Source organism: Hirundo rustica, chromosome 36, assembly GCF_015227805.2.
Source record: "Hirundo rustica isolate bHirRus1 chromosome 36, bHirRus1.pri.v3, whole genome shotgun sequence".
Classification (NCBI taxonomy): domain Eukaryota; kingdom Metazoa; phylum Chordata; class Aves; order Passeriformes; family Hirundinidae; genus Hirundo; species Hirundo rustica.
In genome coordinates this window covers 289,916-315,966 of record NC_053485.1, presented here as the reverse complement: position 1 = coordinate 315,966, position 26,051 = coordinate 289,916, and the positions used below count along the sequence as shown (strand labels likewise).

General features: G+C 51.9%; 2 protein-coding genes and 11 non-coding genes across 14 annotated transcripts in view; 10 read left to right on the top strand and 3 right to left on the bottom strand.

Annotated features, from left to right (window-relative positions):
- The first annotated feature begins 1,538 nt into the window (after positions 1-1,538).
- Positions 1,539-5,489, top strand: LOC120764743 (E3 ubiquitin-protein ligase TRIM39-like). Its single transcript, XM_040088776.1, has 6 exons — positions 1,539-1,952; positions 2,171-2,266; positions 2,831-3,061; positions 3,781-3,803; positions 4,472-4,587; positions 4,912-5,489. Exons 1-6 carry the CDS (start codon positions 1,539-1,541, stop codon positions 5,424-5,426), a joined length of 1,395 nt encoding a protein of 464 aa, XP_039944710.1. The 3' UTR covers positions 5,427-5,489.
- Positions 5,490-5,961: 472 nt separating this feature from the next.
- Positions 5,962-6,033, top strand: TRNAE-CUC (transfer RNA glutamic acid (anticodon CUC)). Its single transcript has one exon. It is a non-coding gene; the product is annotated as a tRNA-Glu (tRNA).
- A 688-nt stretch (positions 6,034-6,721) lies between these two features.
- Positions 6,722-6,825, bottom strand: TRNAL-CAA (transfer RNA leucine (anticodon CAA)). The gene is made up of 2 exons: positions 6,788-6,825; positions 6,722-6,767 (listed from the first exon to the last, which is right to left on the bottom strand). It is a non-coding gene; the product is annotated as a tRNA-Leu (tRNA).
- Positions 6,826-7,469: 644 nt separating this feature from the next.
- On the bottom strand, positions 7,470-7,542 carry TRNAK-CUU (transfer RNA lysine (anticodon CUU)). The gene has a single exon. It is a non-coding gene; the product is annotated as a tRNA-Lys (tRNA).
- Positions 7,543-7,950: 408 nt separating this feature from the next.
- Positions 7,951-8,023, top strand: TRNAV-CAC (transfer RNA valine (anticodon CAC)). The gene has a single exon. It is a non-coding gene; the product is annotated as a tRNA-Val (tRNA).
- Positions 8,024-8,446: 423 nt separating this feature from the next.
- On the bottom strand, positions 8,447-8,518 carry TRNAE-UUC (transfer RNA glutamic acid (anticodon UUC)). The gene has a single exon. It is a non-coding gene; the product is annotated as a tRNA-Glu (tRNA).
- Positions 8,519-8,834: 316 nt separating this feature from the next.
- On the top strand, positions 8,835-8,907 carry TRNAV-CAC (transfer RNA valine (anticodon CAC)). Its single transcript has one exon. It is a non-coding gene; the product is annotated as a tRNA-Val (tRNA).
- Positions 8,908-9,272: 365 nt separating this feature from the next.
- TRNAV-AAC (transfer RNA valine (anticodon AAC)) lies at positions 9,273-9,345 on the top strand. The gene has a single exon. It is a non-coding gene; the product is annotated as a tRNA-Val (tRNA).
- A 1,193-nt stretch (positions 9,346-10,538) lies between these two features.
- TRNAE-CUC (transfer RNA glutamic acid (anticodon CUC)) lies at positions 10,539-10,610 on the top strand. Its single transcript has one exon. It is a non-coding gene; the product is annotated as a tRNA-Glu (tRNA).
- Positions 10,611-11,151: 541 nt separating this feature from the next.
- TRNAK-CUU (transfer RNA lysine (anticodon CUU)) lies at positions 11,152-11,224 on the top strand. The gene has a single exon. It is a non-coding gene; the product is annotated as a tRNA-Lys (tRNA).
- Positions 11,225-13,126: 1,902 nt separating this feature from the next.
- Positions 13,127-13,199, top strand: TRNAK-CUU (transfer RNA lysine (anticodon CUU)). Its single transcript has one exon. It is a non-coding gene; the product is annotated as a tRNA-Lys (tRNA).
- Positions 13,200-15,471: 2,272 nt separating this feature from the next.
- TRIM7 (tripartite motif containing 7) lies at positions 15,472-25,497 on the top strand. 2 transcript variants are annotated; one of them, XM_040088788.2, is made up of 8 exons: positions 15,472-15,484; positions 17,251-17,677; positions 18,146-18,241; positions 18,635-18,865; positions 20,297-20,319; positions 20,846-20,961; positions 21,657-21,692; positions 23,264-25,497. In XM_040088788.2, exons 2-8 carry the CDS (start codon positions 17,261-17,263, stop codon positions 23,776-23,778), a joined length of 1,434 nt encoding a protein of 477 aa, XP_039944722.2. In that variant the 5' UTR covers positions 15,472-15,484; positions 17,251-17,260; the 3' UTR covers positions 23,779-25,497. The 2 variants fall into 2 exon arrangements, with proteins under 2 accessions (XP_039944722.2, XP_039944723.1); XM_040088789.2 differs by lacking the exon at positions 15,472-15,484 and adding an exon at positions 15,590-15,751.
- Positions 25,498-26,035: 538 nt separating this feature from the next.
- Positions 26,036-26,051, top strand: part of TRNAT-UGU (transfer RNA threonine (anticodon UGU)) — a 73-nt gene continuing 57 nt past the window's right edge. The window contains exon 1 of the tRNA in view: positions 26,036-26,051. This exon is cut by the window's right edge and continues 57 nt beyond it. This is a non-coding gene — a tRNA (tRNA-Thr).

Sequence of the window (26,051 nt, the reverse complement as noted above, 5' to 3'; positions counted from 1 at the left end):
AAATTCTTTCCCCAACGGAGCTGTTTTCCAGCCTGAATAATTCCTTTATCTGGCTGATGCCTTGAAAGCAAGAGCAGCGAAAAAAAAACAACCAACGCTTTTCCTGGTCTGTGTTTTGATTTTTAGATGTCACTTATCTAGATCATTAGTGTAGATTTTTTATTAATTTAGATTTTCTAAAATATGGATTTTTGAAGTATGGATTTCTTGAAGTTTCGAAGTTTTAAATTCAGATTTTTTTTTTAATTTGGATTTTTTTTTTTTTTAAGTTTAGATTTTAAGACCTTTTTTTTTTTTTTTTTCCCCCTCTGAAACAGTGAGAAAAGGAGGCAGGTTGCTCCTAGCCTGCGCCTTGAAACAATCGAGCAAAATCCTGCAGAAAACCTTGGATTACTGATTTTCTTTTCCCTTGCACTGAGCAAATCTCTCCTTGTCTGTTGAACCCGAGCCTCGATAAATTAACCTTAGCCCTAGATTAACTAAAGGGGAAAAAAAAAAAAAAAAAAAAAAGTGTTTTGAGCACGAAGCCGCCTCCAGGTTTCAGTCTGAATGTTCCGAGCACCGGAAAACCCGAACCCCCCCAAAAAAACCTCTTGCACAGAATTAACGGCAGATGAGTTTTTGACCGATTTATTTAAAATTAAATAAAAAGAGCATCACTTCGGTACCGGCGCCCGACTCCGGCGAGTCCCGGTGGCTTCTGCTCCCGAATTTACCCCGGGGGTTCCAGGGAGGCCCGGGGGAGAAATGGAAAGTTTAAAATAGGAGGGTCTGTGGTCAGCGGCTCAGCCCCGACCCGTGAGAGAAACGACTTCCTGTGTAAAAGGAGAAGTGAAAGGAACAATAAAAGAGTTTTTGAATAAAGGTATTTATAGCTGCGCCTACGGCTGGGGCTGTTGGAGTCGGGAATTCGGGAAGTCTGAACAATCCGGAGGCGGAACGAGCAGCAAAGGATGAGCCGGGAATGACTCCAAGCTCTGTCCCCATGGCCGTGCCCTTCAATTACTAAACTAGGAGTGAATAAAATGAATACGCATGTAAATTAAGTTTATCAATCAATAATTTAAAACAAATAAATTGAAAGCAGTGAAACAAGTCTGGTTCGTGGTTCAGACCCCTCGGGGAGCCTTGGGGCAGCCTCTCCCTTTCCCTGGGCGTTTTTTGGGGGAGAAGGGCGTGAAACAGGACTGGTGGATCCCAACCAAGCCGGTAAGTGATGGAGGAAGTTTAATTTCCATTTAATCTCCTTCCAACCCGCCGCGAGCCTGGAGGGGAGGGGGATTCCCTGTCGCTGTCCGGTGTCAAAGCCGGTGCCGAACGACCCAGCGCCAGACCCGGTATCAGACCGGGTGCCGAACGACCCAGCGCCACACCCGGCGCCAAACCCGGCTCCTCTCAGCAGCGAAGCTGCTCCGCTCTCGCTTTCAGCTCCCCGGGGCCGAGCGAGGCACCTGCAGGAAGCGGAGCAGCCGGCGGGGCCGGCCCGGCTCGGGGGAAAGCGAAACCGCCCCGGACCCGGTCCCTGCCCGACCCCAGCCATGGCCGAGCGCGGCCCCGCCGAGCAGCTTCGCGCTGAAGCCTCCTGCTCGCTGTGCCTCGGCCTCTTCCAGGACCCCGTGTCCATCCACTGCGGCCACAACTTCTGCCGGGGCTGCATCGAGCGCTGCTGGGAGAGCTCCCGGGACAGCTTCCCGTGCCCGCGCTGCAGGGAGACGGCCCCGGAGCCGAGCCTGAGACCCAACCGGGAGCTGGCCGGGATCATCCGGATCGCGCAGCGCCTCAGCCTGCGGCGGGGGCCCGGGGCGGGGGAGCGGCTCTGCCAGAAGCACGGCCAGGCTCTGAAGCTCTTCTGCGAGGAGGAGCAGATCCCCGTGTGCCGCGTGTGCCGCGAGTCCCAGGATCACCGGCTCCACGCCGCCGTGCCCATCGAGGAAGCGGCGCAGGAGCACAAGGTGGGAGGCGTCCCGGAGCCCCGGGGATGAGGGAGGAGGAGGAGGCAGGAGGAAGGGGAGGCCAGGTGAGCGTTGTTTTCCTTGCAAAGGTCTGGATTTCTGCACCTTTCGCCCGTGCTCGGCCTCCCGTGGGGTGACGGTCACCTCCACCCGCGCCGCGCTCCCGACACCGCCGGATGGAGGCGAAGGCACCCACCCGGTGTTTCTCCTCCGCTCAGGAGAAATTCCAGGCTCACGCGCAGACCCTCAAGGACAGGAGAGAAAAGATGCTGGGGCTGAAAGCGGCGGAGGAAGGAAAAAGCTTGGACTTGCTCGTGAGTGCCCCTTCCCTCCTCCCTCCGGCCGTGGCGACGGGTGTGGAGGTGCACCTGGGCTACCTGCGCCTGGCACCGCCGTCACGGGGAAGGATTTCTCCCCTGTCTCCCACGTAAACCTGGATGGTAAAATCCAGGTTATTGCGGATCTTCGCCTCCCTCCGTGTGCTCACAAGTGGGGCACATTCCCAGATTCCCCCATTAACAGAAAGCGGGAATCACCCAATAGTATTTTTTTCCCCCTTGTTTTTCCCTTTACGTGATCTCTATCACTGACTAATCTGTTCATGGGTTTATTCTGCATCTTCCCTCGTCCAAAGGTCTGGAGCCTTTCGGGTACAAAGTTTATGGACCATGGGAAAATGCTTTGCCAGCGATCCCCGCCTAGAAATGGCAAAACCAAACCAAGACAAAACAAGACAAGACAAAACAAAATAAAAAAACCGTCTTGATTCTCCCCAGGCTTTTCAAAAACCCTGGGATGTCTGGCGGTGGCAAATCCCCCCTCCACTCCCCTCTGCTGGCATTTCCCTCCCCAGCCCCTCACGCCCGTTCCCCTTGCAGGAGCGGGTGGACGCCGAGCGGCAGAAGCTCCGGGCACAGGTCAAGGAGCTGCACCAGCTCCTGGAGGGGCAGGAGCAGCTCCTCCTCGGCCGACTGGCAAAGCTGGACCGGGAGATCGTGCGGAGGCAGGAGGAGAACATCAGCAGGCTCTCGGAGCAGATCTCCTCCCTGGGCCAGCAGATCCAGGAGCTGGAGGACAAGTGCCAGCAGCCGCCCTGGGAACTCCTGCAGGTGCGACCTCTGAGCCCTCGGGAAACCCTCGGCCACCTGCGGTGCCAAATTAGCCCTAAACCAGCCAAAATAATCCTAAATAGAACCCCAGGATCATGGTTTGGGCAGGAAGGGGCCTCACAGAACACCTGGACCAATCCCTGTCCAACCTGGAGATATAAAAACTCCTTCTAAACCCTTCCCCGCGCCCCCCCAAAATATTCCCTTCAATGCCCACAGTCATCCCAGCTGTCCACTGGAATGTCATGGATCACCCCCAGGTCACTGGGGTTCATCTGTCCACAGCGGGAAGCCACTGGCACTCCCCTGGCCTGGAGGTTGCCACCAAAGTCACCACCCGAGCCCACCCCTGGGCTTGGCTTCCCCCCTGCTCTGATAATTAAATAATCAAATATTAAAACCCCCAAACACTCAGATGTTGAAATATTCAAATATCCCAACATTTGAGCACGCAGACATCCAAACAGTCGTGTATTCCTACAGGCAGGGATGTTCATTAGCAGCCGGCACGCCCGTCCTGGGAGGGGGGATGATGCCGATAACCCAACTGCTCGTTAAGGTTGCCATGACCTCACCTGGATTCCCGCAGATCCGGAATCCCTCATTTAGGCCGAGCAGCGCCCCAGGGTCACCCCACAGCCCTCCCTGGTTGTTCACCCCAGGCTGGCTCCACTCTGACCCCACAACCCCTCTGATCTCTCTGTCTCTCTCCCCTGCAGGACAGCAGAGACATCCTGAGCAGGTTTGTGGCTCCTCTCCTGCGTTCCTGCCACCTCCTTGTCGTTTGTCCCCGTGGCTGGTGGGCTCCAAAACCCCAGCAATCTGTGGCCTGTGTGTGACAGGGATGTGCAGGACACGACTAGGACACCACAAAAGTCCAGTTAGGGTGCCGGAGACCAGGGTCAGGTACTGGGGGGTGAAGGTGCCTCCAGCTCTGCTGCAGCTGCTCTCTGACCCATGGAAACCTCCCTGTTCTGGAGGGATGAACTTTTCCTTCTCAGCCTGTCAAAAATAGGGAGACAGCAGCTAAATGTGTTAAATTCTAAGGGAATCCTCTATCCTTTAACAGACCTGCTTGAGTCCCCTTCAGATTGGGAGGGGGAGAAGGAGGAAAGTGGACAAGAAAAGTAATTTTCGTTCCCTGATTTCCACTGGCAGAAAATCTTCACCATCCAGAGACTTCTCAGCCACCGTTGGCTCAGCAGATGTTCTCCAGGAGCTCCTTGATGAGGAGCGGATCCCAAAAAACTCCTCTAGATGCCAAAACCCCATAGGAATGGAATTATAAAGTCATGGAAACTTGGGATGGTTTGGGTTGGAAGGGGCCTTTCAGGTCTCTTCAGGGGCCAGCCGCCTTGCCAGCCCCACCATTCCACATTTCTGTGGAGAAAATCTTCTCCTTCTTTCCAGGCTGGAGAAGCAGAGCGCCCCAGAGCCAGCGGAGACTTCGCCAGAGCTGGCAGAGGAACCCTCAGGGCTGCCCCAGGAAAACGTCACCCTCAAAGAGATGCTGAAGAAGTTCCAAGGTACGGAGGGACCAGGGAAGGGGGTCAGCGTCACCTTTGGAAATCACCCCCCCGAAGGTGAAAATCCCAGATATTTCCACACGGCAGCCTAAGAAAGGAAAGCCATGGGACACCCCCCAATGACCAGCAAAACCCCCCACCCCCCAGAGCCTCATTTTTGCTCCAAGCCAAATTCCCTTGTTTGGCTTTCCCACTCTCCCAATCCCGCACACGGGCATCGAACCACCCCTGGAGCACCCCTGGCTGGGGAAGACGGGACCAAGGCAGCCCCAAAGCTCCGGAGGGGCGAGAGCGGCGCTTGGCAGCCGTTCCCTCCCTCCGCAGTGAGCCTGACGCTGGATCCGGACACGGCCCATCCCCGGCTCGCCCTGTCCCAGGATGGGAAGTGCGTCCGCTGGGAAGACACCCGCAGGGCCGTCCCCGACCACCCCAAACGCTTCGACTCCTCGCGCTGCGTCCTGGGCCGCCAGGGCTTCGGCTCCGGCCGGCACTACTGGGAGGTGCAGGTGGGCGACGGGGCCGCCTGGGCCGTCGGCGTGGCCAAGGAATCCGTGCGCAGGAAGGGCCGGATCAGCGTCAAGCCCGAGCTGGGGATCTGGGCCGTGGGGCAGTGCGGGAGCCAGTGCCAGGCCCTCACGTCCCCCACCGTCCCCATCTCCCTGCCTGAAGCCCCCGAGGTGGTCGGGGTCTACCTGGACTACGAGGCCGGGCGAGTGGCGTTCTTCGATTCCCGGAGGGAGATCCCGATGTTCACGTACCCTCCGACGTCCTTCGGTGGGGAGCGGGTCCTGCCCCTGCTCTGCCTGGGCAGGGGGTGCCGGTTCACGCTGCTCCCCTGAGCCCCCCGGGCGGGGGAACTTCCCCCTTCTCCATCATTTCCGCCAAGGAGAAGCTGCAGTTGGTTCAGGGAAATGCTGATTCGGGGGCTGGGAGAGAACTTCTGTGCCAGGGCGGTGCTGGGGGGGAGGATGAGAGGGGGAAAAGGATGGAAAATAAAGGGAAATTGGACAAAGAATGGGAATAATTGGGGTGATCAGAACAATCTGCTGGCACCTGGGGCATTTGGGGTCAGCTCCTGGGCCTGGCATCGGGATGCCTGGGCATCTGGGCTCAGCTCCTGGGCCCACCTGGAGCTTGGACTCCTGGGGTTTATCGGGATCATCTCCTGGGGTTTATCGGGATCATCTCCTGGGGTCTGTGGGGTCATGTGCTGGGGTATGTCTGGGTCGGGATCACATTCTGGGATGCGCCAGGATCAAGTCCTGGGATGTGCTTGGATCACATCCCGAAACTCACCGAGGCTGGGATCAGATCCCAGGACCCAGCGAGCGGATCCCTATCGGCTGGAGCCGCTCCAAAGTGTAGGCCGTCCGCTCCCTGGTGGTCTAGTGGTTAGGATTCGGCGCTCTCACCGCCGCGGCCCGGGTTCGATTCCCGGTCAGGGAATGATCGTATTTCTTTCTTTTTTCCGCCAAACTTTTTTTTTTTTTTTTTTTTTTTAAATATCTTTCATATTCCTAGCCCCCCAAACACCCATTTTTCTCCTCTTTTTGTGCCTTTTCCACCCCACGCTGGGCGTCCCCTTTTACCTGCTCCTCGCCTTCTGTTACCGAGCAATTAAAAAAAAAAAAAAAAAAAAGAAAGCAATAACAGTAATTGCATTTTTTTCCCATTAAGTTTATATGAAAGGCGTTTATTAGCTCTGCTAAAATAATTGCAGTTGAACACTGGAATCAAATAACCGGGATTATTGAGGGGTTAACTGTTTGTTTGGGATTATTTGCAGGGAGTAATAATTTCAAAAGGGAACAAGTTTATTTAAAGAACAATAATATGTAAAAGGGGGAAAAATTTGAAAAAGGAACAACCATTTCAAAACCGGAATAATACTTTGAACAAAGGGGATGAATGCTTTTAAAAAGGGGTATAATAACTGGAAAAGGAATAGTAGTTTTAGAAAGGGAAAAATTAATTTTTAGAATGAGATTAATAAAAAACCAGGAATAATGATTAGAAGGGAAGTAACAAATTTAAACCGTAGATAATAATTTAGGAAGCAACAATAACTTGATAAAGGGAAAGCACGGCAGGACAATGGGGTATTTTTTAGGAATTTCTCAAAAACGACCAGCGCTGTCAGGAGTGGGATTTGAACCCACGCCTCCATGAGGAGACCAGAATTCCCGAGGGAAGGTGAATCCTTGAGTCTGGCGCCTTAGACCACTCGGCCATCCTGACGGCGAAAATTTGGGGTGAAACAGAAGCAAAACGGGGATTTAAAAATCAGGGTTTGTTGGGCTTTTTATCTTTTTGGGGGGAAGAGGATTTTTTTTAGGTTTTACTTTTTTGTTTGTTGCTTTTGGGGGGCTTTAAAAATACTATTAAGGGGTTATTATTTAAAAGATAGAATAATAATGGTTGTTAAAAGTAAAAATAAATAATAATTTTTAAAGGAATAGTAGCTGAGGGGGAAAGAATTTCAAAATGGAAGTGATTTCTGTAAGGAGCAATCATTCTCTCAGAATAAAAATAGGAAACCCGGCATAATAATAATAATAATTTTAAAAGGAACCACAACAATGACAATTAATACTATTATTATTATTATTATATTTTAAAAGGAACAGTAATTTACAAAGTAAAAAGGATTTAGAAAAGAAATAATTTTAAAAAGGGAAATGACTATTAGAAGAATGAAATAATAAAACCTGGAATAATAATTTTAAAAAGAGTAATAAAAAAAGGAATGATAAGGGAAGAATAATAATTTTAAAATAAAAATCAATTTAGAAATCGAAATAATTTAAGGACTGCAATAAATAAAGAGGGGGGGAAAAAAAAAGAAAAAGAGTGATTTGAGCGGTGAAAGGGAAAAGAATGACCGCCCAACGTGGGGCTCGAACCCACGACCCTGAGATTAAGAGTCTCATGCTCTACCGACTGAGCTAGCCGGGCGCCCGCAAGCGCGTGTTCCCTGACCCGATGTTCCATATAGGAACGACGGCAGCTCCGCCGAGAATCCCCTTTATTCCCGGGAATCCTCTCAGCAGACTAATCTTTTTGGGCTGGAAAAACCTTGAGGAAAAACCTCTCCGGCCAGGCAATTTTGGTCTTTCCGCCAATTCTGCCTCCGCGATCAAAACCCATCCTTAACCCTTTCTCCGCCCGGCTAAATCCCCGCGGCCCCGCGGGGCGGTGGAATTGCCTGGAATGCGGCGGAATTCCTTGGGAAAAGTACTGCTTTATTTATTATATATATGTGCGTGTGTGTATACATACATACATATATATATATATATATATAGTAGTAGTTGTTGTTTTTCGGTTTTGAGGCCAGAATGGGCGGAGCTTCCACCTCGGCGGGTTTCTGTAGTGTAGTGGTTATCACGTTCGCCTCACACGCGAAAGGTCCCCGGTTCGAAACCGGGCAGAAACAGCCCGCTTAAACTGTCTTTTAAATTACTCCTGTGTCTCAACATTCCCTCTTGGCTGCGATGTTTAATTTTTACTCTTTTACCTGGAGCTCGTAAAAATCCGTGTTTGTAACCCAGAACCGGTTAATTTTAGTTTACCTATCAATATTTTCCCGGCGGACAAACCTTTTCTGGCAGAATCCCCTACAAGTGTCCGCGTCTCCCTCAAAAAATGCGGTGAACCGTGGCAAAAAAAAAAAAAAAAAATTTCTCCAAAAATTCACCCCCAGGAAACGTTGGGATGCGATTGCCCCAGGATTAGCTCAAGTGCCGTAACATTCTGTGGGTTTGGAGTGGTCTTTCCCTTTTCTAAAGGTACAAAATCATCCGATATCGGCTGGACTTGGGGAATTCTACTCTGATTTTAGGAAAATATTGAAATTGTATTCCCTGACCGGGAATCGAACCCGGGCCGCGGCGGTGAAAGCGCCGAATCCTGACCACTAGACCACCAGGGACCCACTTTCCAATCAAAATTTTACTATTCACAGTGATTTTTTACAGCCAAAGAAATTCCCCGAAGTTCCCTCTTCCCATCCTCCCCAGGACACTGCTTCTCTCCAGCAGTGGAAAGAATCAAAAAACGGGAGAAAACCGTGGAGAATTCAAAATTAATTTTAAAATCCCCCCCAAATAATAACTCGAGATAGTAGAAGAATCAATCAAAACCATGAAACCTTTTTCCTACAGGGTTTAGAGATGTTTGGGAGGAGCCGCTGAGGGAATTTAGGAATCCGATATTCCAGAAAAGGGCCCAAGAGGACCACACAAGTCGTTTCTGTAGTGTAGTGGTTATCACGTTCGCCTCACACGCGAAAGGTCCCCGGTTCGAAACCGGGCAGAAACAACTTCCTTCTTTTGGGGTCCTTTATCCCGTTTTCCCAGGCTTTATGGGATTTGGGTCGTTTTGTGAGGTTTGTGACGATTCCAAGCGGTTTAGCGCTGGTTTGGCCAACTGGAGAACAAGTTTTGACCCTGAAAGGACGGGCTGACGCTCCTGCGCCCTGAGGTGTCTGGAATAGTTTTGGCCAGGGAGTTCTCTCTCTGGTGATCCAAACTGGGCCTTTTCGGGGCGTCCTGGTCTGGTGAAGCCTCGGGAGGGAGGCCCGGGTGGGTGCTGGGGAAAAAAACCCGAGCAAGGAAGGAGAAAAAGGGCCAAATAAACCTTTTTTTGTTAATTCTCTCATTACCCAACGCAAACTCCCCCCGCGGGTTTCTGTAGTGTAGTGGTTATCACGTTCGCCTAACACGCGAAAGGTCCCTGGTTCGAAACCAGGCAGAAACAGCTCTTTTGTGGGGTGAATTAGCTCCCTTTTCCACCCTCGTCAGCTGGGGTTTAATTTCGGGGTCATTTTGGGGGGTTCTGAGCTGCCGGGGTGGGGCGGCACCTTCGCTCCCGGCTTTACATAATTTCTTGAGTTTGCTTCCCAGAGTGGAAACCATTTAAAAAAATCAAATTATCAAAGGCGCAGGTAGGGATAATTCGCATTTCCATCCCGCTGCTCCCATCAAGCTCCGTCTTTGTCCAAGATGGGGAGGAAAGGGTGGAAAAAACCTTTACGGTGTTCAAACCCAGCCATTCCTCGGACCAAGCAACGTCTCCCTTCCCTTCCCCCAGAGCACTTTGGGTTTGTTCGTCCGCAGGACGTGCTCCAAAAAGAAAAAAAAAAAGGTATTTGTGTGAAGGGACAGGAAGAGGCGTTTGCAGTCACGCGTTCCTGCTCCTGCATGGAGCTGTTTGTTCTTGGGACGTGACCTGGAATGGCAGCCGCAATCCCACCTTCAACGCCCTCCTCTCCCGGCCGCGTTTTGCCAGAGCTCTTGGCTCCGTGTTTCCCATTATTCCAGAAATTCGGGTGTTAGGAGGGCCGGGCACGCGGAATGGCGGCCTTTTTCCTGCTGAAATTAACCCTCCGCTTTTATTCCCATCCCTCCGGCAGGTCCAGGCTGAGATTGCGTCATCCATAGCGTGGTGTGCTAGGATTCGAAGGGAAAAATCTGGAAAAATCAGTGAAATGATCCAAAATCCGCGTGAAACCCAAGGATTGGTTTGATCCCTTCCCTGCTGCGTCACCCGCAGCTCCTCCCGGACTTTTTGGAGCTGCTGGAATGTCCATCATCTGCTTTTTCTCCCCCACAAAATGGCGACCCGCTGCATCCTGGGGTGTTTTCCCTCTGTTTGGGAAGCGTGGAGATGAGTCCAGCCTCTGGAAAACCGGGAAAACTGCCGAGTTCTGGTGCAGTTTGGGACAGGGTGTCCCTGATGAGGGTAAAAAGGGCTTTTTTAGGGGTAATTTCTGTGTAATCTCCTCCACTGAGGAGGAGCCAGGGCGGGGGATGAGCCGAGGATGGGTTAAATCGGGAGGATTTTACCGATTAGAGGGTAAGATAAAAAACACGGAGACCTTTTTTGACCTAGTTCAACCCCAAGATCTTTTGTCTCGGTCGTACTTTGGGAGATAAAACCCTGGCGCCAGTTCCCTGGTGGTCTAGTGGTTAGGATTCGGCGCTCTCACCGCCGCGGCCCGGGTTCGATTCCCGGTCAGGGAAGGTGTATTTTATCCATAATATTTTAAAAATCTTTCTAGAATTTAACATCTCCTAACCCCTAAAATGCTCCCTCTTCTCCTCTTTTTGTGCCTCTCCCTTCTCGCCCGGCGTCCCCTTTCACCTGCCCCAGATCCATCTTTTATTGAGCAATATATTAAAAAAAAATTTGAAAAGGGGGAAAAAAATTGAAAGAGGGGATAAAATTTCTAAAACGGAACAGTAATTTGGCAAAGGGAATAATAATTGTAAAAAAAAGAGGGATGGATAACTTTTGAAAAGAGGAATAATAATTGGAAAATGGATAATTAATAATAATTTTAGAAAGGGGGGGGAAAGCTTTTAAAAGGGACAGACATTTGGGGTTTTATGTTTAAAAAAAAAATTAAATAAAATAAAAAAATTTTAAAGGGTTTTAACTTCAGCGAGAGCAGCGGCACGAGGGGCGGCATCCTCTGCCTGGATCCCCTCGGAAAAAAAAAAAAGCCTCATTTCCGGGCCCGAATCCTTGTTCCGCCGGCTTGGTGCGAGAACTCACCCAGGAGCCCGGCTAGCTCAGTCGGTAGAGCATGAGACTCTTAATCTCAGGGTCGTGGGTTCGAGCCCCACGTTGGGCGAAAAGTGGTTTCTTTTTCTAATTCATTTTATTATAATATTCCCAAATATTATACTTTTTACCCTTTATTTTTCATATTTTTTAAACTACTATTCCTTTCCTTAACTATTTTTAGTGTTTTAATTTTTTATTTAATTATTTCTTTTAACTATTATTTAATATTTATTATTTAATAATATTTATTATTGTAATATTATTATTTATTATTTAATATTACTATTAGTACTATTAGTACTATTATTACTGATTATATAATTATTTTGAAATTATAACTCTGGGTTTTATTGTTTTATTTTTCTTTTAAAAAATCATTATTCCTTCTTGAAACTGTCTTTCCTTTTTAAATTCCTATTACCTTTTAAATTATTGTCCCTTTATTTTTTTCCTCATCACCAATCATCATAATTACTTTTAGAATTATTATGCCGGGTCTTCCTGTTTTTATTCTGTGAGAATGATTGTTCCTTTCAGGAATCATTATTCCATTTTCAAATTCTTTTCCCCTTAAGTACTGTTCCTTTTAAATTTTTTTAAACTTTTATTAGCCATTACTGTTATATCTTTTTTTATAATTAACCCTTAGTAGTAGTTTAAAAGCCCCCCAAAAGCAACAGACAAATTAAAAAAAAAAAAAAAAACAAAAAACACCGATCAAACTGAGATAAACCCAAAAACTTGGAAATGAGGGTCTGTGCCCTAAAAAGGGGGCAGCTTGCCCTAAAAAACCCCGGGGGTTGTGCCCTAAAAATCCAGGGGTTGTGCCCTAAAAATTCCAGGGGCTGTGCCCTAAAACCGAGGGGTTTTGCTGTACAAGTTTTGGTTGTGCCCGGGACGGGGGTTTCGGAACTCAGAAATGCGGGTTCGGGCTCCCAGAAGGAGGGCTTGGACGGACACCAGGAATTTCACGCTCGGGAAGGTCCCGGTACCGCGCGGGCAGCTGCACAAACACCGCGATGGGGTTGGCACCGAAGGCCTCGGAAATAACCGGGAGCAGAGGGAGGCAGGGGAGTCAGCCACGCGCTAATTACCGCCGTCGTTAATTGGGGCAGAGAAACCCGCCGGGCAGGGGGTCCTCCGGCGCTCCGGGCCCCGGTTCCGTCCCGGTTTCCCAGCCCCGGGCGGGCTGCGCGTCCTTTGGGACGGTTCCCGTTCGGGACGCGGGGGCTGCAGGGGCCGGGCGCGGCTGCCCCGGTGTGTTTGTCCAGGTGTTCCTGAGCATTGTTCCCGGGGGACGGCGCCTCCCGAGGGAGCCGGGGTCGTTCAGGCCCCGAGGGCAGCGCGGCGATAAAGGGAGCGGGGCCGCGGGGCCGGGGGCGCGGGCAGCCGACAGCCGGGTAAGGCACCGGGGGCTTCGGGGGTGTTCGGGGTTGTGCGCTCCGTGTCCGCCGGCATCATCCCAGCATCTCTCCAAGCTTCCCGCGGGACAGGGCTTTTCACGCTCATTTTTATGAGCAGCCTTATTTTTACGATTTGCAATATGTTTTATATATGTGTTAATATACCTTATATTAAAATCGTGATTATATTTTTATAGGAAGTATAATAATGCGTAAGTATATGAACGAAATGTATTATATGTATAAATACATATAAAATATATAAATACATCATCTAGAGCAATATGTAAACAAATAGATAAAATATAATTATAGCATATAAATATCCTAGAGCATAATGTATGAATATATATCTATTATTTCCATATAGTTTTTTATTCTATACTTCTATATTCCTTACTCTTGGTTTTATGTGTTATAAAAGAGAAATTGGTTTAATTTTTAAATAATTAAGCATTTTACAAAAGCTTAACTAAGTTTATGCTTTTCGGCAAAAAAATAGTAAAAAAAGTGAGGGGGGTTGTGGGATTTTTTTGGTTTTTTTTTCCTTTTTTTTTTTCCTAGGAGCCCGGCTAGCTCAGTCGGTAGAGCATGAGACTCTTAATCTCAGGGTCGTGGGTTCGAGCCCCACGTTGGGCGTTGTTAGATTTTCTTATCCCTTTGTTCACCAAAATCTCACTTTTTCCCCTCTTATTTACCCAAATCCATCTGGTTTGGGTTCAGTTGCCGGCACCTTTGGCATTAAAATGCCTTTTTTCCTCACGAAATCATTTTATTGCCTTGGGACACTCCTGCCCAGGAACCACAACCACTAAAGTCTCCGGAATTCCCCATACTTCAGTTTTTAAGGGTTATCTCGTGAGGCAAACCAAGCTTTTCTCTGCTCCTTTTGCCCCAAAAGGCACAAAACAAAAGAAGCCGGAGGGTTTCCCTCTGGTTGGGATTTCTTCCCCCACCCCATCCCAGGTCTGAGCACTGAGGGAACTCATCCCAGAGATGAATTCCTGAGCCGTTCTCGTTCCAGGGAGCACTGCGCTGGGCTGGGAAGCGGATGGAAGTCAGGAGCTGCCCCTGCCCCACGATGAAGCTGCTCCTGCTGGGGCTGAGCCTCGTCCTGTGCGTCGGAGTCGGTGAGCGGGGAACAAATCGGGTTTAGCAACGGCTGTCCCCAGGTCATCCCAGCTTCCCAGGCAGGATTCTCCCGGGTTCTTCCCAAAGCTCATCCCATTTTCTTTCCTCTGCTGCAGCTGAGGCCCTTCGATGCCACGTCTGCAAGTACAAGATCCCCCTGGTCGGCTGCTTCCGGGGCACCAACGTGACGACCTGCGAGCGCCGAGAGAAGTGTGCCCTCATCAAAACCACCCTGGGTGCGTTCGCTGCGGGTTTCCTTGGCTTTCCCCATCCTTTCCTTGGCTTTTCCCATCCTCTCCTCTCCTTCAGGGAGGTTCTCACCATCCCTGCAAAACCAAACGGCTCCTGCAGATGAGCGAGGATGCGGAGACGAAGCTGCAGGGAAGGGGCGGATGGGAGGGGTCGAGTTCATCCTCTCCACGGAGATTGTCCCCAAAAAAGTTTCAAAAAGTCGCTTTTAGGCCAAGGGGAGACTCTCCCTTCCAAAGAACCCGGGGAGGGGCAGGGCAGAGGCTGTCTGTGTGGACGCATCTCCTGATTTGTTTTTTTTTTTTAATTAAACCAAGCTGTGACTTGATTTGGGGGGTATATTTCAGAGCTTGGTTTCTCCTCAAAGCCCAGAGTCTGATTTTTATGGTGTTTGTGGCATTCTCCTCTCCCCCGCAGGGAAGGTGACCCTTTATTACCAGCAGGGCTGCACCTCCCTCCTGAACTGTGGCCGGGAGCGGGCGTCCGACGCCGAGTCCCGCCTGACCTCCCGCTATTCCTGCTGCGAGACCGACCTCTGCAACGAGGAGTGGGGCGAGGAGCCCACGGACTGACCCGCGGTGGGGCAGCACCGGGATCCTGACGCCATCCGGCGCTCCTGGGGTGAATCCCGAACGCTCCTCACTCGTGATTGGGGATGGCGGGCCCCACGAGGCTCCCGCTGCGCACCTTGATTTAGTCTCAGCTCTAAAATAAACCTTCAGGCTTGGCACTGGCGGCTGGATCTGGCTCGTGTCCTTGTTTCCCTGCCTCAGGCAGCCGCTCCTCTTCCCAGCCCTCCCGACTCAGCGTTCCTGGTGGTCTGGGAGCAGCTGGTGGCCCCGAACACGATCCTGACACCAAAACCCCAAGGACGAGCCAAGGAGCTTCCTCCTGGTCGCATCCCAGGGCTGGTGTTTTGTGGTTTTTTTTTTTTCCCCCCCCCCAGTGCAGGACTGACAAATTCCTGGCTGGGAATTTTGGGAGAAGAGCATCAGGGAAGCCAGAGGAGATAAAGGATGTGTGCATCCAGTAGACATTCATTGATCTATATATTTATAGGCAGTAGATACTCACCTGACAGGAACTCACGTTGCCTTTTCCCTCTATTTTGCCCCTCTTCCTGCCGGTTTGGGTGTCCCAAGCTCTCCTCACCTGACCAACACAACTGTGGCAGGTGGGAGATGCCCCACGGGAGACATTCCTGCCCTTTCCCCCCACATATGAGCAGCGAGATGATCATTTTTTGACCATCTGGAAAGAGGGATGAAAAGCTCTGCTCCTTCCCCAGCCCGGCTGTGCCTCTGGAAGGAGGGATGAGGTTCCTGGAGAGGGTTAAAGGGCTGCCGAGACCCCAGGGAGAAGGTCCGGGCTTGGGACAGATGGAGGGAGGCGCTGGAAACTCGATCCTGGCGCTGGGCAAGGAAAAGAGCTTTGGCACGGAGGAGAGGAGCAGAGCCCGAGCGCCCGGGAAGGACGAGGAGGAGGAGGAGGGAAAGACCTCGGTGGGTGCCGAGGATAGAAGCAATGGGGGAGGGGAAAGAATGGTAAGTGAGACGGGAGGGGGGTGGCGGTGACAGAGGGGACAAATGGGGCCCCCGCGGGCCGGCCGGGAGCCCGAGCTCCAGCGGTGCCGCCATGTCCGAGGCAGCCGCGGCCGCCGCCGGTTTCCTTCGCCGGACCCCGTCCCGCTGGGACCCCGCGGCCACCCGGCTGGCCGCCCAGCTGGCCCCCGCTAGAGCCGTCCCGACTCAAACCCCCGGGCGATTCGGGCGCTTTGCGAGGACGCCCCTTCCCGACGCCTCCGCTCCGAGGTACGCGGGGGCAGCCGGGGACACGGGGAGGGCTCGGGATGCGCTTGTCCCTCCGTCCCTTGCTTCCCTGCACCCGGCTCGTTCTCCTTGTTCTTCAGACCAGGCTGCCCGCGGCTTCTCTCGGGGGGTCTCGCTCTTTTCCTTGGCTGGCTGGGGGGGTGTGGATTTACCTCCAGTTCACGGGCACTGCCTCATCCTTTCGCTGCAGAAACGTGAGGGAGGGAAAATGTGTGGAACAGGAAAAATACACACTCCGTGTTTATTTACAGATCAAAAGAAACGGACGGTAGGAGAGAAGGAATTCCCCTTCCATAGAGAGTGGTGTATATATATATATATATAAAAATACCTAAAAATATACAAAAATATAAAAATATAGAAATATATGAGAAGGGGCAGGTAAACACGCACAGAGGTGGGAATGCTCTGCAGGACAAGTCCAGGACTGGTTTTGCTTAATTCCTCCAGCACAACCTCTGGGGTGGGGATTAGTCCCCCACCATAGCTCCAGATGTGTCCAAGATCCCGACTCAGAGGCGCTGGATCAGCAGTGGCTGGCTCTCAAATCAGAATTTATGGATCGCTCGATCTGATTTCAGGTTCTCATTAGGAGAAGACAAATTGCTCTCTAGAGGATCCCTCATTCCCAGTCCATGGTAACATGAACCCCCTCAGCAACGGGGTGACCGTCCCTCCCTCCTGTCCCCGTTTGCCATGACAAGAACTTGGCGAAGTCTCGGGTGGAAACCACCACGTTATGGACAACCCCAGCCCCGGAGAAATTGTATTTATTTTAATTATCATTCCCATTTAATGCACGACCTCCAAGTCTGTGCAAAATATTTCTGGAAGACCAATGCTATTTTATCTTGAGATGCAGGACCCCAATCCCGAGCTTGATCCTTATGGATTCGGGAAACTCACCCACAGATCTTGATAACAGCTTTGCATCCTCGTGTATTACCTTTCTCCTGTTGCTTTTTATGGCCCCTGATGAGCCCTGGAGCTCAACCAGATCATCTGAGCCCCTAACTGAAGTTTCAGGGGCGAAACAGGACTTTAACGAGGGCTCAGATGGTTCCCTGGATCTGAGCCTGGAGCAGCTGCGCTACACAAGCCCCAGGGCTCAGATTCAGCACCAGCTCAGCCAAAAATCAGCTCCACCCAGAGCAGATGACATCCCCAAACGGGAAGGTATTCCAAAAAATTTTCCTCTTTCCACCTCCCTGCTGAAAGGGGGAAAAAAACCAAACCAAACCAAACCACCCCCAAAAAAACACCCCAACCCAGGAAGCCCAGGATCTGCGGGGAGCAGAGGGCAGCGTTCCTGCCTTCTTGCATGTCCCCCAGGGCCGAGGTCCCCGTCCCTGGGCTGGAGAAACCGGACACTGCGGGAGTGACCCCGGGCAGCGCCGCGTTCCTGGAAGAGCTCCTCCCCCGCGGGGCCGAGTGCCAGGCATTCCCGTCCCAGCCCCGCTGAAATCCTTCCTCACCCGCAGGAGAGAGGCCATGGCAGCCGTGTTCCTTCCCGGGAACCTCCAGGACGAGGCCACTTGCTCCGTGTGCCTGGAGTTCTTCAAGGACCCCGTGTCCATCGAGTGCGGGCACAACTTCTGCCGGGCGTGCATCGTCAAGAGCTGGCAGGACCTGGAGATGGATTTCCCGTGCCCGCAGTGCCGGGAGGTTTTCCAGCAGAAGAGTTTCCGCCCCAACCGGCAGCTGGCGAACATGTCCGAGATCATCAGCCAGTTCACGCTGCGCGGGGCCAAGGGCGCCGAGGAGGACGGGCTCTGCCCCAAGCACCGCGAGGCGCTCAAGCTCTACTGCAAGGACGACCGCAGGACCATCTGCGTGGTGTGCGACCGCTCCCGGGAGCACCGGCCCCACGCCGTGGTGCCCGTGGACGAGGCTTCCGAGGAGTACAAGGTCCGTGCGTCCGTCCGTCCGTCCCGCGGGATTCTGCCAGGGGAGTTCCTTTTTGTCCCCGCGGGGTCACCCGGCTTTGCCTGGCTCAAGCGCCCTCGCGAAGTGCTGGCGGCGCTTCCCAGCCTCCCAGAAAAGCTGGGAGAAGGAGTCCCCTGGTGTCTGGGTACCCCCGCCGGGAGGGGAGCGGGGACGGAGACAAACACCCGCGGCTGGGAGAGCTCCCAGAGATGAGCGAGGTTGATTAGAGCCGGGCTGGCCTTTGCCTGCACCCTCCGCTCCTTTCTTTGGGGAGGGGTTCTGGTGGTCCTTGCGGCGGGGGCGGCGCTGAGCCAGAGGGATTTCCCGCCGAGCGCATCCCGTGTTTTCCTCCCTCCCCATCCCTCCCGGCGGAGAGCAAATCCCGCAGGCAGAGGGACGCGGCGAGGGAGGGAGAGCAGCGCCCGCAACCTCCTCTTCTCTTGTTCCCAGGAGAAAATCCAGGCGCGCTTGGATTTCCTGAGGAAGGAGAGGCAGGAGCTGCTGGAGTTCAAAGTGAACGACGATAAGAAAACCCAGGAGCTGCTGGTGGGTCCCGGGATGGGGTGGTGCGGAAGTCTGGAGGGGGGTGAGGGTCCGCCCGATCCATCCAGTGTCCGAAAAAGGGAAAGGGATAATTTTCTCCTTCCTCGTGGCCCCACCACCATCAGCCGGAGCCCCAGCAGACCTCGGGGATGGTGCTGGAGCATCTGAGAGCAAGGCTGGCTCCCAGGCTCTCCTCCACCCTTCCTTTTCCTCTGCACACCATCCCTGTGGCAGCAGAAGGGAAGAAACCCTGCCCACCGAAAATAATTCCTCTCCCAGATCGTCCCCCCCAAAGACACGTGGTTTTGAGGGGCTTTTTTTGAGGCAAAACCTGCCGAGCCACCCTGGCCCACCTTGCTGCTCTACCATCCCTGCTTTTTGCTGTTTCATTCCCAGAAAACCATCGAGACCGAGCGGCAGAAGCTGCTCTTGGACTTTGAGCGGCTGCGGCAGTTCCTGCACGACCAGGAGCACATCCTGCTGGGGCAGCTGGAGAAGATGGAGAAGAACATCTCTAAGAGGCAGAACGAGAACATCACCGACCTCTCCAAGGAGATCACGCTCCTCAACAAGCTCATCACCGAGCTGGAGGAGAAAATCCAGCAGCCCATGCTTGAGTTCCTCAAGGTGAGATGCCAGGTCTTAGTCACAACCTTATTCCTCCTTTTCCAATGTGTTTATGGATCCTGTAGAGGTGTTTTGGGGGTAAAAATCCTTTTTTTTCCTGTCTTTAATGAGTGGATGGTGCAAGGAGGAGTCAGAGTGCCCCAAGCTCTGACTGAGGAACACCCTGGAACAGAGTGTCCTATTCAACTTTAATGACTTTTTTTTCCTCCACGAACCTGTCTGGATTTTCTAGCACCCCCAAGCCCTTGGTTTCAAGGTATTCAGAGCTGAGTTATACCAACTCTTCTTTCCAGGCTGGGAAAACAACCCTGGGTGCCCGAAATCCTGAAGTCCCAGGGCTCTTTTCCCCACCCTGAGAGGCAGGAGGGCCATGGGTGACCTTTGAGTGGAGTTTGTTTTTACTGAATTCAGCAGATCATGCTGGTGGCTCCCCCAGACCTGCACAGGGTTAAATTCCCTCCCAGGCCGTGTTCTGGGTGCTGTCAATATTTGCAGATGGTTTCAGGACTTGGCTGTGGGTGGAAATTCACCCCACGTGGTCTCTGTGCAGACGGCGCTGGTGCCCACGAAAAACACCCCAGAACAATGGTTGGTATTTTATTAAAAAGGAGGCTGGGAGCTCTGGGCTGACTCCAGGGTCCTTTTTCAGCCCCTGGGAGGTTACTCTGGCTTTGTGTGGGCTCTGGGATGTGCTTTCAGGGCACCAGAATGGGCAAATAATGGCTCAGTTTGGTGTTTGTTTATGGTGTTGCAACTTTATTGAGCGTAATCGAACCTGAAATTGCCTCCATAATCCACCCTGCCTGAGGGAAAATCACTTCCTGGTCCATCTCAGGCATGAGAGGCATCCCAGGCTTTTCTTGGGGGTGATTAGACTGTGGGAGTCCAGAAATCATGGAGACATGGAGGTGCAGAGCTGCCCAGTTTATGGCAGGTGGCTCTTGGGCAGGGGGATATCTGCAGGTGCCTCCCACCCCTCACAGCTTTGCAGGACCTTCCCAGAAGTGGGAGACCAGCAGGAAGACCCCAAAAGCATCCCCGAGGCTGCCAGGGGGTCCACATGTGGGTCCACAACAACAGCCCAGCACTGGGAGAGGAACTGGAGAGATTTTCAGGTTACCTGCAGATGCTCCCAACTCACCTGGAGAACCTGCTCGGAGCAGGGGGAGGAGGAGAGGCCTCTGCAGGTGTCTTCCAGCCTCAGACACAGCACACTCCTTGGGCACAAGGCCGGGGAGCTGTGGATGAGCCACGGGGAAGGTGCTGCAGGGAGTGGGATTTGGTGGGAATTGTCACCTCAGGAGCTGGAATCCAACACCTGAGGCGTGAATCCAGCAGGGATGGGCGTCCCCGCCAGGCGTGAGGAGCGGGAGCCTCTCGGGGGCGGGCAGAGCGCAGGGATTTCACTCGGTCTCTCTTCTTCCTTTCCAGGATGTGATGGGTGTCATAAGCAGGTATGGAAATCTGCTCTCCCTGCTGCCCTCGGGCTTCCACCCCTCCCATCCCTGTCGAAGGTCGATGCCCTCAGTCCAGGTGCCAGAGGGAGGCACCCGGCAGGATGGAGTTTGCCTCCCACTCTCTGCAAGCCCTGGCTGTCTTCCAGCCTCTTGGGAATCTGATTTTCAGTGTCTTTTTCCTACCAGTGGGCCTCTTCAAGGGTCCAGTGAGACCAGAAACCCCAAAGTCCCTGATTTGCTCACACGCTGCTCCCCCAGCACTGCAGTTCAGGCACCACCAAGCTGCAAAAATGGAGCTGCAGCAGGAGCAGCTGGTGGGGGGGAGGTTACCCCAAAAAATCCCCACATCACCCCAGAGGAGCCTCAAAATCCACACCCAAATCCTGATTTCCTCATCCCAAGGAGGGTGAAATCCCAGCAAGGCCCTTTGTGGGGAATGGGGCGGGGGCATCCGTGGCAAATGGAGATGGAAATGGGGGAATATCAACAATTTCCTCGTTGTTTTTCCCTTTTCCCCTGGCAGGAGCGATGACGTGAAGTGCCACAAGCCTGTCCCCGTCTGCACCGACATGAAGATACATGTCTGCAACTTCTCCCTCAAAACTGTCGTCCTTGAGAAGGTCTTGAAGAAATTCCGAGGTGGGTGGAAAAGCTTTGAAAATAATCCCTGGCCTTTCCTGGCACCGGGAGGGAGGGGTGGGAGTGCCCGGGGTGCTGCTCGAGGGCTCCCAGGCACCAAAATAGGAGCAGAAATCAGCTGGAAAGGGATTCTGGAGATCCTTGTTCTCATTCTGGAGATGGGCACCTGCAGGAAGAGACTCGCCCTAGACAGGCTGCCGGGGAAGGAGATGTGGAGTGGTTTTAAAGAGGGGGAAACCTGAGTGTGAACATCAGTTTTGGTGCAATAAAACCTTTAATTTCAAGGAATTTCATGCTGAGATTGCCAAGCCCTGGGTTTGCAGCAAAGCAGGAAACCACCAGATGGCGCTGAGAGAGCCGGGAAGGCAAAATGCGCCAAAAGAGCAGCTCTAGAAGAGAAAAAAATAATTTCTAAGTGGAAATTACACCCTGGGGCAAGAATCGGCTTAAAGGATGTGCTCAAGGCTTGAAATTCCTGAGGTCGAGATGTGGCAGGGCATGATAAATGTGGTTTAAATAAACCCCGTGTTTTCTTCATGCCCAGAAGGTGTTTTTTTAAATGAAAATTAAGTACATTCTCCCCTGTTGCGCCGCTCCATCCCCAGCTCTCACTGATGCTTTGTTGCCACAGTTCTCTTCTGTCCGTTCTGTCTCTCTGGGTGTCACCATTCATGTCCCTGTCTCCTCCTTTTCAGAACACCTGCAGGACGAGCTGGGAAGAGGTGAAAAAGGTAAAAAAGATGGTATTTCAGACATAGCGCCCAGAGCAAAGACTCAAAATTGTGGTTGTATTTTGCAAAGCCAGAGAGGGGGACGAAAAGAAAGAAGAAGGGGAAAAAAAAAAAAAGAAAATACACTCTATTTTTTTTTTTTTCTCCTTAATTTCTTCTCTCTCAATGATTTCCAGATCCAGCCTGCTCAGCTCCAGAGCCCAAAGCTGATTTTTCTAACTGACGCCGGGGATCTGACAGCTCAGCCAGGTCCTCTCTGCCTGTTTGCATTTAACAAACCCATAGGTTTGAGGCCAAGAAGCCATTCTGAGCCACAACTGGTTCTTGGTCTGCCAAATTTTCTCTGCTGGGCTGCTGTTTCCACCAGGGAATTGGATGGAGTTGGCAGAAAACAGGAGGAGAAACCTGGTGGCCACCACTGAAAAGCCCAAGGCCCCTCGCTGCATGCCCGGGGGGTGGGTGCATGTGCAGAGGTGTCACTGTGTGTTGTCCCACAACGCTGTGGTTGAGCCTCAAACCCAGATCCTGACGGTGCCAGGAGCTGGAGATGCCCGAGGAAGGAAAACACCTCGCAGATTAAAAAAAAAAAAATCGGCGTTGATGAAATCGGCTCATTCCAACCCGTTTCCCCACAGTTTTGCTGGTGGGATTTGCAGCCTCCGATGCAGGAGCTGCTGATTTTTGGCCACTCTCTCACTTTTGGGGAGGAACCTGGCACTTAAGTTTTGAAGCAAAAATTATCCCAGCCTTCCCTGTCCTTGTTATGACTTTCCCCACCTTTATGAAGCACCGTGAGGCTTTTAATCCCACTGCATCTCTTTTGGGAAATTTTTATGCCAATTCCTGTCCCAAGTCTGCGAATTTTGGAGAGCACAAAAGCCTTTATGGTGCGGCACCTGCTGTGTTTCAGCTCCTGAGGCCCCATTTTAGACTCCCCACAAAGTGTCTGATGGATTTGCGGTGACTTTGCTGACTACAACCACAATTTAAGGTCACTCATTGCTTCCTCTGAGCCTGAGTTTGCAAAGGGGGTTAAAAAGCTGTTGGGACCAGGCTGCACCTGCATGTTTGGCTTAGGCTGCTCTGGGTGGAAAGATGCTCTTAGGTCATGGCTTTCCACGACAATTTGGACGCCTTTGGGGTGGTTTGGGGATCAAAACTCTGCGATTTGTGATGCCAGGGGGGTGCGGAGCCCACCTGTGTGTGGATGAGCTGGAAACCAAGATAAAAAAATCAATTTATGTGGGAAAAACATTCTTGGTCTAAGGCCCATCTTTGCTGTCGATAACCGCAAATTATCTGCACGTGCTTTTACAGCGCTCTTTGCTCCCGGTGGCCTCGCGTTGTTGTCACCTAGCGTTGTCACCCCATTTCTTACCAGAAGCAGCATGAGATCGACCCCCCCCAGAGGGATTTGGGGTGGTGTCAGCGTGGGGTGGGGTTATTGGGGTTGGGCTGGGATTTTTGAGGTCCAGGCTGGTCCAGAAACCGATAACCACCACCCCGAGCTGGGCTTTTTGGTGCTCAGCCCATCCCTGAGTTCTGACCGCTGTCACTGCTGTCCCCACCAGAGGACCTGACCCTGGACCCTGACTCTGCCAACCACCTGCTGATCCTCTCCGCTGACCTCAAGAGCGTGCGGATGGGCTGCAGGAAGCAGGAGCTGCCCGACAACCCCAAGCGCTTCGACACCAACTCGCGGGTCTTGGCCAGCACGGGTTTCAAGTCGGGGCGGCACTACTGGGAGGTGGAGGTGGGGCCCTCGGACGGCTGGGCCTTCGGCGTGGCCAGGGAGTCGGTCCGCAGGAAGGGGCTGACGCAGTTCTCCCCCGAGGAGGGCATCTGGGCCGTGCAGCAGAACGGGGGCCGCTACTGGGCCGTCACCTCGCCCCAGCGCACCCCGCTGTGCCTCAGCCACAAGCTCAGCCGCGTCCGCGTCTACCTGGACTACGAGGGGGAGGAGGTTTCCTTCTACGACGCCGAGAACATGCAGCACATCTTCACCTTCAACGTGGCCTTCCAGGAGAAGGTGTTCCCTCTCTTTTCGGTCTGTTCCACTGTCACCTACATCAAACTGTGCCCCTGAGGTGCCTCGGGGCGTGCCGGGGAAGGGCCCGGCCCCTGGGTGAGCTCAAGGGACTCGGATCAGCCTGGCTTGGTGGGATGCGGGCTGGGGGGTGGGCAGCCAGGTGGTCAGGAGAGCATCGCAAGGAGGGTCTTCAGGGCAGGTGAACGCAGAGAGATGTCCAGCGGTGCCCAGAAATTGTGGTTGTCAGCTTAAAGAGGGGTTGTGGTCACCAGCTTGAAGGCTGTGGTCTCCAGCTCAAAGGTCGTGGTCAGCAACTCAAAGGCTGAGCCCAGCCCTGGAAAGGGTGACAAGCTCCGCCAGTCAGCGAGAAGGAACCTCCGGGAAGCTTTGGAGTGGCTCCTCCACCCCTTTGGAAGTGCCAGTGGCTGGGAAATGGAGTATTTCTGGGGTGAATCACCTGTGGGAAAGGTGGGATTGAGCAGGAGCCTTGGGACATCCATTCAAGGCAAAACTCATCTGTTTGTCTACAGAAAAGAAATCCAGTCAGAAATTTCCTGGTTCCTTCTCCCACCTGACGTAATAATTGTCCCCCAGCAGCTGTTTTTGGGATATTGTGAGAGTTGTCTGAGCTGTCCCAGGTGACCACTGTCTGCCAGGTCTGAGTCTGACCTGTCCAGTTTTTGGCTGCTCTCCCTGTCTGGTTCTTCACCCACAGCTCCTCTGGAAGACTCTGGAAAGGTTTAAAATGTTCTTTTTTTTGGATTTTTGGGATTTTTGGGATGTTTGTCCTGCCGGCCCTGAGCAAGACCCACATTTGTCCCTCTGGTGCTCCCGAGCTAAGGCCTCTCCATGGACAAGAAGTTCACAAAAAGTTCACAAAATATCCCTCGTGGTTCTCACGCTTTGCGTGGATTTAGGTGCTGAATCTTGTGTTCCCTCAGGTTCTCAGCAAAATCACCCATTGATCCTTATCTCTTGGTTTTGTTTGTTTGTTTGTTTGTTTGTTTTCCCCTGGAAACTCTTGGTCTCTGCCAAGGAGCCAACGCTGAACTTGGATTTGCTTTGTCCATTCTAGTTTTGCCAAAAAAAAAAAAAAAAAAAAAAAAAAAGGTGCTTTAAAAAACAATCAGTGTTTTATTGCCTGAAGTGCTGGTAAAGCAGGGTTCTGGGGTTGGTCGGCTTTGGAACCTTTTCCACAAAACACAAAAATCCTTATAAATCCTTTCAGGAAATGACAGCCTTGGGGCAAGGTGGGGGGAAGGATTATTTGATCCATAAGAACTTTTCCTGGGTGGTTGGAGATGAAGCAGAAACATCCCAAATTTTCAGCTGTTGTGTTGGTTCCTACCCTGAGATTCAAATGTATATATTTTACTTAACGAGTTAGCTGGTATATCCCCATTATTTAAAGGTGCAGCAGTTCTTACAGAGATGAAGCCACAAGCAGAGGAATGAAACGTGTGGCTCTCGGGAGCTTCATCCCCTGCTGAAGCAGCGCTGCTGAAGAAATGACAGAAATAAGTGAAAGTCCCTGGAATAAGGAAGATATTCACAGGGCCATGACTTTTCTGATGTCAAAATTGTGTTTGATTTGATTTGCAACCACCCATGTGTGGGAAATAAAACATAAAGGTGCTACCTGGGCTCATCTTCATATATATACATTAGATATATGTTTTTTTTAAAAAAAATTTGTATAAATATATATCATGATATATATATGTATTTATGTGTTGGGGTGAAGGCATATAAAAATTATATAATAGAACACAATACAGCAGAAATAATATAATACAATAAAATAGAATTAACAAATATAATTTTTGTATATAATTTTTTGGGGTTTTGTTCCACAGTTGTTAAGCACAAAACAAATATCTTCAAATCCCCCAAATTTGGGCTCGATAGGGGCGGGGGGGCAGGGGAAGAAGATAAAAACGATAAAGACCTTTGCCTTTGGACACCCTTGGAGGGGACAAACAGGCATCAGCACCCGGGTTATTCCATCAGCAACAAGGGGCTTTCCACTGGCTGGACATCAGCCAAAATCCCTGGAAAAACAAAACTGAAGCTGCCAAGGGCTGAACCCACATTTTCGGGGGGTTGAGCCCCGGTTTTGGCGATTCCGTGGGGGATGATGCCCCAGGGCTGGTTCTTTCCGGGCCCGCCTGCTCCTCGCCCTCGTGTCAGGCAGGGGACGGGAGGAATTTTGTGGGGGAGGGGGAAATTTTGGGAGCGATGGAGATTTGGGGCCATTCCAGCGGGTTTGGGGAGTCCCCCGTGGTGGCCCCAGCGGAGCGCCCGTTCCCGCGCCGGCTCCATAGCTCAGG